Below are 12338 nucleotides of genomic sequence, written 5' to 3' on the forward strand. Positions count from 1 at the left end.
TATAAATGAATAAATGTAAAGCCAATTATTAATCTGCACAATAACTTAGCTCCAAAAAGAAAAAAAAAACAGATAATTTGATTACTCAGGGTAACAGAGAAAATCTTTGGCATGTTGTTCACTTCTAAAACCACAGAGAATCAGTGGAATAGTCAAATTAAGTAACAATTTGTGCTATTTATTAAAATTTCCACTGAAATTGCAATTTGGACAATATACATCTATGTACACATTTCAAAAGGCTGATGTGGAAAGAAGGAAAACTCTCCATTTGCTATAGACTGGAAAAACCTCACTCACTCTCCACATCATAAGTCATCCAAACAATTCATTGTGGTCTCCCTGTGTGGAACCTAGGGCTCAAAACTTGAAGTTGATTAATCTAAGTTTCATCCCTTTTCCATTTCCTTGAATGCCCTCTGCTTGATCTGCAAAGTAATTATTTACTGAGCACTCATAACATATTCAGTGCTATATTAGGATCTGTGGAGACTACAGAAGCATTAGTTCTTCAAGTGACTTGCTATAAAAATAGAGCTTTATACCTGTGTATTTTGATAACCTTCCTAGAATTTTTACCTGCATTCACTATTTATTTTTATATTTTTGCCCTATTTAGTCAAATTAATACTTCATCTTAGAATATCACAAATGAAGTGTGAAGAACTATAAACCATGGGGAAATCATGTCAGATTCAGTTTTCCCATATACATGTATGAAAACAACACAGTGAATCCCACCATCATGTACATCCCTAAGAAAGGGATCCTAACTAGAATATGATATATTCCACGGTTGTATAATTATATCAAAATTAATTCTAATGTCGTGTATAACTAAAAAGAACCAACAAAAAAGCTGAAAAAAAGAACCATAAACAAGGATTCCAAAACTTCATTGACCTCATTTAGGAGTCATTCAGCTAGTGTACTGTAGCCCTGTGACCTTTCCATACTCTGAAAAACAAAGTACAGTTAGTAGTGGTCAGAACAATTTCTATGGGCCTCATGATAATTACAGCTTAAGTTTACTGTATTCCAGGAACAGCTGAAATGTATATTTACACATATAAATATATTAATAATTTATATACACTATGTAATTTATAAACTAGTACACATATTTATATTATAATATGTAATATTTTGTATTATATATTTAATATAGAAGCTGTTAATTATATTTATGTTTAACATAAAGTGTATTTATATATGTTAAATGTGTGTGTATACATATGTATACACACACATACACAAGTCTTATGAAATGGGTCCTATTATAATCACCATTTTATATACAATGAAATTGAGGTTCAGAGATTTAAATCATTTGCTATAGATCACACAGCTTGTGGATCTGTGTATTAGATCTTCTTTACAGTGAGTTCCTTTTGATATTTCAGGTAAGGCAACACAAGCAGTACACCCAAGAAGAACTTTTCCTCCACTGAACCTCATTCCATCATATCAGCCTGTTGTGTTGAGGGTCTAACTGGAGATCAAGCTCAGATAATGTCTTCCTATGATATTAATTTATAATGAAGCTTCATTATATAAAAACTATGAAATGGCTCTGGTGTTGACAACATCCACCATCAGCCAAAGATTAAGATTCTTAATACTACCAGTTTTCCATATATATATATATATATATATATATATATATATATATATAGTACCTTTATTGTATTAATTTGTTTTATGCATGTGCTAACCAGTGAGCTTCAATTCCAGCCCCCCCAATTTCCCATTTTATGTTACATATTTTTTGTCATCTTTTCTTTTGCAGAGTGATGTATGGTCTGTTGGAATCACTGCTATTGAAATGGCTGAAGGTGCTCCACGTGAGTAAAAATGTTTGATATTTGTTAAAGGCTAGGGAAACATACTGTACAAACTTGATTATCTGGAAGAAGATGATACTGCCACTTGTACTATTCAGGTTTACTGAACACACAGGTGTCACACTACATGCCAAACTATTAATGGTAGCCTTTTCAGTGATTACTAAATGCTTTTGTCATAATTGCTGAATTTGAATACATAAAACTAGCTTGTGATTTTCTTTCTTATACTTTATTTAGGCTGACTGAGTGCTGTTTCAGTTTAGCCTCACAGTATTTGGTTCTGACTGTCCTGAGCAACCCAAAACAAAGGCATCCCAATCTATATTTACTGATGGAATATTTAGGTTCTAGAATGTTTATGGTCACACTATACTACTGCTAAAGGCTAGGATAGTTGAAAAAATCCACCAGTGGATCATTGAAATTGAACCAATCCTCAACAATATTGGGAATTAAGTATTTTTCCCCTTTGGAAGCAATTCAACTCACTTATTTCCTCCCTTCAGCTACCCCAAAACCCTTGATAATTTAATCTTATATTCCGCACCTCCCCATCATTTAAATTACTTAGTGACATGCCATCCTCTCAAGGCACTGTTTCTGGTAGGAAAGTGAAATGTGAACTTGAGTGTAAATGATTGATATTCATCTAGTGCATGGCTCCATAACATTTGCTGTCCTCAGTATTTAAATCCAAAGGTATAAATGATAATGCATTCCTGGTATTGTTGTGACAGGAGTGAGGAATGCCTTCAGGGATGTGTGGGGTAGGGGCTTTGCTTCCTCCTCTCCAAGCAGATCTAATATGCTCCCACATTCCTACACGCTCCATCTGCACAGCATCTACCTGCCAAGCTTAATAAATTTGGATTAACATTGTGTTTCAAGGCCAATGGGAGTTTCAAGTAGAAATAGTGGTAACATAATTTTTGAATTTCTGATATTCCTTGGAATACCAAAAAGGGGCTGAATAAAAGCTAGGACAGTTGTGAAGATCTGTTTCTGTTTTAATGACCTCCAAACTGCAAAGTACCTAAGTTGGATGAATAAAAAATTAATGATGGAGGGGGCTTGGGTTGTGGCTCAGTGGTAGAGTGCTTACCTAGCACATGTGAGGCAGTGGGTTCAATCCTCAGCACCACATTAAAAAATAAATAAAATTAATAAAGGTGTCCAAAATTTTTTTTAAAATATTAATGTTGGAAAATATTAAAATGCAAAATTTACATATACAAAAAATTTATAAATATTAATGATGGAAAATATTAAAATGCAAAACTTACATATACAAAAAATTTATAAATATTAATGATGGAAAATATTAAAATGAAAAACTTACATATGGCACATATATAAAATTGAAACTGTAGAGATGCAACTTATTCCTAATCATCCCCTAATGATTTCTGTTTGGAAAACATGCTTAGATTATGTTAGGTTGTGAAGCACCAGACAGCTTTTCCTACTCCCTCTTCTCTTATACTTCCTCCTCCTCCTCAATCTCTCTTCACTCTGTCCCTTTCTCTCTCCTTAAATGCAGAGTATCACATTTCATATAAGTATTGCATGAATTTGGTTAGGATACATAACTGTATCAAATAGTCATGCAAGAGACATGTCTGCATCTTTTTTCCCATTGTTTCTGATTACTCTTCAAAAAGTCTTTCATTTTGAGAAAGAAAATGAAATATTTTTGTCTTAAATATTAAATCATGGGGGAAAAGCAATGAGCAAACTTACAGAGGGAGTACAGAGAAGTCTTGCATAGAATATGCAAATGGTAAGCTTCTTGCAAAAGACCAGTGAGGACCAGAAGATTCATAACCTACAGGGACAGAAAATAAGGTCACTATGCCTGGATAAATATGTGTAGTGTTGGATCTTTGATCATGAGCAACTCTAGATAGGCACTCCACTAAAATTTTTCTTTCATCACCCTCCTTTACTGCCTGGAGCATTAACTTTGCATGAAAGTGATTTTCATGAATTTAATTGTAGCAATCCTCCAAGTTCTGATAATAATAATTTCAGAAGGAATGGCTATGTAACGCAACAGTTATCTGATAACAAAATGATTTCCCTCTGTTCTTTGGTAAGTCTTTCCCAGAGAAATAAGAGTAAGAATAAATTCTCAATGAAAAGATTCTATGAAGACCTTTAGTGAAGAGAAGAACTGGACTCTTGCATACCAGGACTACCTTCAGTCCTTAGGTTCTGGGTAGCAATTCAAACAATATTGGGGCCTTTAAACCAAGGCCAGAATATTGCTAGTAGTCAACTAATGTTGAAGATATATTCTTCTTATTATTATAGATGTACATCTTTTCCTGAAAGAGAATCAGGTTAGGGTTATCTTCCCTTTCTTGTCAAGTCTACATCAGCAAATTTACCTTAATCTCCCACTGTATCTTTCCCAATTTTAGCATTTTTCTTGATATTGTAGAAATCATTCTTAATATTTTCAATCATACTTGTTTAGTGTCTGACTTCTATTCCTTGCTGTGTCCCTCCCGCACGCCCTATGTCAATCTTTTCCTGAACACCTCATGATTCAAATTTACCTCTGACCCTTCAAGAGGCTCATTTCTTCAGTATTCAGAAGTCTTCAGATCTCAACATGTTAGGAATAAACTGCATTATTTAACCTAATTTAAACTAAGCTCAGTTTAATATGTGCCCAACCCCGTAAGAGACGTGTTTTTAAAAGAAGCTTTGCTATTTCAAAGGAATGGGCCTCTAAAATGGTGAACATTTAAGCAGTGTTATGAGATATGTGCTGGCGGGGGAGGGGGGACTCACTGACATTTCTAAAATTAGGCCACATAGGAAACCATGCATAGCTGCTGTTGACATAGCTCTTTTACCCACCCTATGCTCCATTCTTTTGTGACTTTTTTGTTTCCATTGGAAAAAAGGCTTGCCTGCCCTATGTGCTAACTCTTGACCTCTGAAGATGTTGTCAGTTGACTGAATGTTGCTCAAATGTTAATAAATGACAACTGTTTAATATTGTACAAACTCATAATATGTTTAAAGGACAGGATTGGGTGACTGATTGGACACAGTAAAGGAATTAAAAGAGCCAAATATGACCCTGATATTTTGGGCTTGGTGCTAATTCTGCCCTCAATTATAAGCCTGAACCTTCTATTTATTTATACTCGTGTAATTGAGAACAAAGCTTGAACTTTGAACAATTGTCTTTATATCACCCTAGTAAAATAATTCTAGTGAGGGTTTTTTTCCCTACTACTGAGAGGTCTGTTTGACACTGTAGGTTTTCTAAGGAATGCATTTTGGGAGAGGAAGGATGATTCTATTAAGAATTGTTCATATCAAACTGTCCTCTCATGAATGACATGCTTGTAGTGTTAGATGACATTTATATTAATGGTCTCTGTTGGGGAAGTTTTGCACTGCCAGCTTCCTTTAATCAAAACACAAGAGGAAATAAGTGAAGTGATACACATATTTTGACACTTATGGAAAAACCCAGAATTCCCAAACCAATGAGGTAATTAATTTATATAGCTCATATCGAAATAGGCTTTTCTTTATATGCCATGTGTATGAAAAAGAATGAGAGTCCAGTAATTTGGCACAGATATGAATTGCCAGATAAAGTTTTTATCATAATATTAATAGTTAACATTTATTAAATACCTACTACATACCAGACAGTTTCATTCTTTAACTACATATTCTACTTTTCCGACTATAAATACCTACATTGAGGGAACAAGGGATTGTATTTATCTCTACTTTTAATTAACTTTTCTAATGTAGATCAACCACACATTTCAAAATTCTTATCTAATTGAACTTATTATTTGTCACACCCAGTAATATGAAATTTTGGAATCTTATATAATACAATGTGTTACAATGACACTACCTTTAATTTTTTTGTATGTACTCATCCCTTAATGCCTAACAGGATATGTGAAAGAACTCTGAGAATCCCCTCCCAAATGAAGAGTGGGCTTTGTTGTTACCCTCTTTATTCTTTCTAAACCTATCTGTTTCCCTTTGCAGCTCTGTGTAACCTTCAGCCTTTGGAAGCCCTCTTCGTTATTTTGCGGGAATCTGCTCCCACTGTCAAATCCAGTGGATGGTAAAGATAAATGTGTTAATCTTCTAAATACATTGACTCAATATTTTTATATAGCAAAGTTTTTATTCATTCTATCAATCCTGTTTCACCAAAGAGATAGCCAGCCAGCTAGAAATAAATAATATCCTTCAGAATATGATGATCACATTACTGTTCTGTCATTAATGGGCATTTTTCATTTGTTTCCCCAAATGCTAACCATTTGTGAAGTTTCTCACTGTGCCTATTTAGGCAGTGAGTGACTGTGATATACAGCCCTTTTGGTTGGCCCATGAAACAAAAGAGGAATTATAGATCTACAGCAGAGGACTTGTTCCTTCAGAGTGGTACTGGACAGCTAAACTTGGAAATTCTCTCTGAAGCTGTTGACCTAGTACCTTAAGCTCTTGCTTTATTTTCAGTATTTATTACTTTTCCTGATTGAAATGGTAACTATGATTTGATTATTGACATTCTTCCTTGTAATTCAATTTAACCCTTTCTACAGATTCAGGCTTTCTGGCAATATCCTTTCTGTGGGCCATTTTATAAGATCAGTTAGTCCTGGTTAGTTAGCACCCTCTTATTGTATCATTATATCCATGCTTCTGCAGCTAAAATTTCATATAGTAAGTTAAATATTCTGGCTTCAGTGGATGACTATTGTAGGATGACCAATCTAGTCTCACAGACTATATATATATATATATATATATATATATATATATATATATATATATATATACACACACACACACACACACATACACACACACACATACATACACACACACATACACACACATTAACCATTTAATTGCCAGAATACCACATGTGTTTTTACTATGTGCATGCTTCTGAAGCCATTGAAATATTTACTATTATTTGGGTAGAAAATACTTTCTTTTTCTGAGGTATAAATGACCTCATTTTATAATGTATATTTTTAAACTGCAGGATATTGGCTGATTGAAAGGACTATGATAACTAGAGACAACTCTTATTAAAAAAAATGACTTTCAGAGAGGCATGGATGGGGTTGGGGGTGGATAGAGGTATGGCAAGCCTAAAAATGCTCTTTCTTTCCTTTTATTCATTTATTTTAGGTCCCGCAAGTTCCACAATTTCATGGAAAAGTGCATGATAAAAAACTTCCTGTTTCGCCCTACTTCTGCAAACATGCTTCACCACCCATTTGTTCGGAACATAAAAAATGAACGCCATGTTGTTGAGTCATTAACAAAACATCTTACTGGAATCATTAAAAAGAGACAGAAAAAAGGTATAATCTATGAGGTTTCATTTCACTGAAATGAATATTCAGATGATATCAGAATTTACTGGTTTTAGGAAAAAATTAGGTTGAAAATAAAAGGTCTGAGGCCTTCAATATTTAGTTTCTCCAACAATTTATTCTAATGGTTAACTTTTGCCTGAGTGTTTATATATGAGATTATTCATTGCTCCTAGTTATATCTGGCAAGCATTTGTATTTATGAAGACATTGAAAGTCTCAAATAGAATTTCATCATGTGATAATGTCATTTTAAGTAAAGCCCTAATAAAGATATTTTAATTGACTCTATGGAGATAAATAGGTTTGTACTTAATCATTTATTAACTGCCAATTTGAAGTAATGTTTGTATATCACATAAAGCTCATGTTATGTACTTATCTCCAACTATGAGATATAATTAAAGGAATTAATTTATACTAACAGAAGCAAAATTCTATCTATTGATGTTCAAAATGACAACATGGCTTTCCACCAGTCCTAGGAGAAACTAGTCTGGAAGCTCTAACTTTGTTTTGTGGCACATTCTACATTTACTTTCAGATACCACAGGCTAGGTCCAAGGAAACAATGGAGTTGAAATGGAGAAACTACAATGATAGCAGGTGTCCTCAGATCAACTCCAGGATTTATCATAGTGGTGCTTGTTCTATCTGCATAACTATAAGTATCCTGTTTTCAAGTAAGGAGCAGCCAGATTATTTATGCTTCTAGTGATGAAATCGTTGGACCAGCATTACAGAGGCCAACCAATCCCAAATGAGTGCAGAAAAACCATAAGTCTATTTGATAACTTCCTAATATCTGGAGTTGCAAAATGTCCAGAACATTACCTATAGGAAAAGTCCCAATTAGATAGAGGTTACCCTGAAAAATGTAAACATAGTGTCTCCAATATTTTAATATAGGAAATCCAAAGCAAAGCTCTTGATGATAAGCTTCTATAGTTCAGTAGTGACAGCAAAACTCATAGAAAAAATGAATATTTTAAATGTATTAAGTATAAAACCCAAAATGAAGGTTTTATCTTCTTCTTATAAAGACCAAATGTTAATCCTGAGCCACAAAGTTTTACATATAGATCATATAGCTGGAAGCTATGCCCACCAACCATCTAGAGCTTCTCTTGTCTCATTCTTTTATTGCCCCATTCTTGCTTCTTTTCCTAGAATTGTAGCAATTGTGTAGCCAAATTTTCTTTCCTATGTCCAGAAAAATTAATCTGCCTGTAATAGCAGTACTATATTGTAAAAGTGGGCCTGATAGAATATTGTATAAAGTACCAAGCAAGTGTTTTTGAAGGCCTACTTTCTTCAGTGCCTTCTTGCCTCTGTAAATTCTATATCCTGAGCATTTAGAGTATACACAGTAACTAAGGTGGATTAAATTAAATGCATTTCACTGAGTGTTTATACATTATTTCTTTCTCTTTCATAAAAAAGGGATACCTCTGGTCTTTGAAAGAGAAGAAGCTATTAAGGAACAGTACACCATGAGAAGATTCAGGTGTGTTAAACAAATTACATATATATTTTATGGTAGCAATTTACACATGGCAATTGATTCCATACTGTTGCCTTTTACTCAGAACAACTATATGCCAGATCTCTGTTTCAATGAGATATTGAGTGGAAATGTTGAGAATTTTCATGACTACTCAATGACACCTTAATAAGTGGTAATAGAATAATCAAGTATATTATCAGGGCTGGGGTTGTGGTCAATGGCAGAGCACTTGCCTTGCACATGTAAGGCACTGGGTTCCATCCTCAGGACCACATAAAAATAAATAAACAAAATAAAGATATTTTGTACATGTATAATTAAAAGATATTTTTAAAGTATATTATCAGACTCCACTAATAATTTAATACATTAAGCATTATAAATGTTTGCAAAAAGATAGTTCAGATGTTACAATAATGATTCCACAAAGATTTACTGAAAATATATATTTTCATAGAAAATATATTTTAAAATAATAGTTCCTTGAATGACTCCATTCCACTAAAGTTTCGAATTGTGTGGCAATCATTTGTTTATTTCAGAGGGCCCTCTTGTACTCATGAGCTTCTGAGATTGCCAACCAGCAGCAGATGCAGACCACTTAGAGTCCTGCATGGAGAACCTTCTCAGCCAAGGTGGTTACCTGATCAAGAGGAGCCACAGATCCAGGCACTTCAGCAACTACAGGGAGCAGCCAGGGTATTTACGCCACTACAGGCTCAGGACAACGCACGTAGGCCTCTACAAGGGCAGGCTCAGGCACCTCAACGACTACATGGGGCAGCTCAGGTGTTTATGCCACTACAGGCTCAAGTTAAGTCTAAGTCATCTAAGCCTTTGCACATGCAGATGAAGGCACCTCCACGACTTCGGAGGGCAGTCCGGGTGGTCATGCCACTACAGGCTCAGGATGAGGTTCCTAAGCCTCTACAGGTTCACACCCCAGAACCCAAAGAGCAGCAGACTCAGGCCCACATCCAGAGCCAGGCATCAGAACAGCCTCAAGATCTAGATCAGGTGCCAGAGGAATTTCATGGGCACAATCAGGTTCCTGAACAACAGCAAAGGCAGGGCCAGGCTGCTGGACAACAGCAGAGGCAGAATCAGGTCCCTGAACAGCATCTGGAGCAAAACCAGGCACCTGAACAGCCAGAGGTACAGGAACAGGCTGCTGAGCCTGCACAGGCAGAGGCAGAGGGGGAGGAACCTGAGTCATTGAGAGTACATGCCCAGGTGTTCCTGCCTCTACTGTCACAGAACCACCATGTGCTGTTGCCACTACATTTGGATACTCAGGTGCTCGTTCCAATAGGAGAGCAAAATGAAGGGTCCTCTCAGGCACAGGGCTGGGCACTAGAGCCCTCACAGGCAGTTGACTCAGTTCAAGCACTGATAGAAGGACTATCAAGAGACTTGCTCCGAGCACCAAACTCAGATAATTCAAAGCCACTTGGTCTGCTGCAAACCCTGATGGAAAACCTGTCATCAAACATGTTTTACTCTCAACCAGAACAGGCTCGGAAGAAGAAATCAAAAGTTTCTAGTCTAAGACAAGCTCTGGCAAAAAGACTGTCACCAAAGAGGTTTAGGATAAAGTCATCACGGAAACATGAAGAAATTGAACTCTCAGATTTAGAAGCTTGCAGGCAAAGGCGCCAACGCAGATGGGAGGACATCTTTAATCAGCATGAGGAGGAATTGAGACAAGTTGAAAATGTAAGAGTGCTTGGCATTTTTAACTGATTGAAAAATTCTTATGTTTGATTTTTTTCCTTTGTAAAACCAAATAAAATATAATTATTTGTTTTCTAATTAGTATCCCCTTAACCAGTAAAGAGATACTATATGCATATTTTGATATTTAAACATTACTTTCGTAATTTAAATTTCAAAGATACGTGTTTTATATTTCTCTATCCCTGAAGTTATTTTATTTGTTCTTTCTTGCTGTGGAATGCTAGACTGTGTGAATAAATGAATACAAATTTTGTACATATTATAATGAGAAGGAAAAGTAGTTTCCCAAACATTTTGTAGACAGTATTTACCAGGTTTATGACTTGTTTAAAAAGAATTACCACCCATTTTGCAAAATTAATCAATGGTATAACTGCACAGACCATGAAACAAGTTATAACTTGGTCTCTGCACCCTTTTGAAATATGCAATACATTGTGTTAACATCTCTTATTTAAGAATAAATCTTCATTCTTTCAAAAGCTTATAATTTAAATGAATGCAATTTGATGGAGCTGTTGAATTTAATTTGGCAACTTTAATGATAATAGTTTGTGAGCTTGATAAGCAAATTAATGATTTTAGACAAGATTAGAAAAACAGTTGTTTTCTAATACTTTCTATTTTCCCCATTTATGTAAAAGAATTACTGTGATGATACTAAATTAAACACTGTTATCTACTTCCACTTACCTAATAACAATTCATGTGGTAATTACAAATGAACCTTGTCTGAATATCTACATAAGAATTCTTTAGGTTTGTGCACATGGAATCAATTGAACAAATGCTAATTCCCTGGCATGTTTAGCATGAAATAAAGTAAAAGCAGCAAAAGAAAGGCCAAAATGGGGCCTTCTAACTCCTAGAATATAAAGAGAAAGAAAGCAGATGGAGAAGGAAAAGTATGAGTCTGGAATGGTGATATTTCCCAGAAATTAAAGCCTCTAACATGCTAATATTTTCAATGAACGCTGTTAACCACTGAAGATATAATGGGCTTTCATTAGTGGGAAAAAAACACACCTTTATTTATCTCTCAAAAGTTGGGTATCACCAACATAACACATACTTATTGTCATATATTGTTTTCATATATATGTGAGAAGCCATTTTATAATAGAAGGAAAAGTTAATAAATAATAGATACCAATCCCATGACCCTAGCATCTTGAACAATCATTCAAATCTTTTTGTATGATCCTTAATAAATCACAAAAGAAAAGTATTGAAACTACCTATACTTGAAGTCATAGGTCTTTTGAAATACCTGAAATTTAGTTTAAAATTTAGAGGCATTTGTAGATGCTTCGGCTCACCATCAGAAAACACACACACACACACACACACACACACACATGCACACGCACACGCACACACACACACACAAACACACACACACACAAAAAAAAAAACACATGTGTTCATTACCCTCTTTGACTTGAAGGGATAATACTGATTGACCTAAAAGAAAAAAAAAATATCCTGAATTCTTGGAGATCAATTAGGCAGGAACTTTAACACCTTTATACCACAGATAGATCTTTCATTACTCAAAATGACCAAACGTTGGAGTTTCTAACAGTTTAGTAAATGCAAAGCTTTATTGAGGATTATGAGTTAATCAAGGCTTAGAGCAGAAATTCTTAATCTGGATCCCACAGATGAGCTTCAGTAGGTTAGCAATCCCCCTGAAAACATATGCAAATCTGTTTCTATATGAAGTTTTCTATGGACAATTTGTAGCATTCCTCAGATTTTAAGTGAGATCCTAATTCAAAACTCTTAGAAACTACTGGTTTAAATCATTTTTAAAATTTGGAAATTAATCTTTTCAACTGTATATTATGATGATGCAGT

General features: G+C 34.8%; 1 protein-coding gene across 1 annotated transcript in view; it reads left to right on the top strand.

Moving 5' to 3' along the window:
• The window catches only part of Nrk (Nik related kinase), a 132887-nt gene that overhangs the window by 82519 nt on the left and 38030 nt on the right, over window positions 1-12338 (top strand). Inside the window, exons 9-13 of the mRNA XM_027933308.2 lie at window positions 1790-1844; window positions 5883-5961; window positions 7047-7222; window positions 8678-8741; window positions 9284-10457. Coding sequence (XP_027789109.2) covers window positions 1790-1844; window positions 5883-5961; window positions 7047-7222; window positions 8678-8741; window positions 9284-10457 — 1548 coding nt within the window. The remainder of the gene's footprint in view (window positions 1-1789; window positions 1845-5882; window positions 5962-7046; window positions 7223-8677; window positions 8742-9283; window positions 10458-12338) is intronic.

This window comes from Marmota flaviventris, chromosome X (genome assembly GCF_047511675.1).
Source record: "Marmota flaviventris isolate mMarFla1 chromosome X, mMarFla1.hap1, whole genome shotgun sequence".
NCBI lineage: Eukaryota > Metazoa > Chordata > Mammalia > Rodentia > Sciuridae > Marmota > Marmota flaviventris.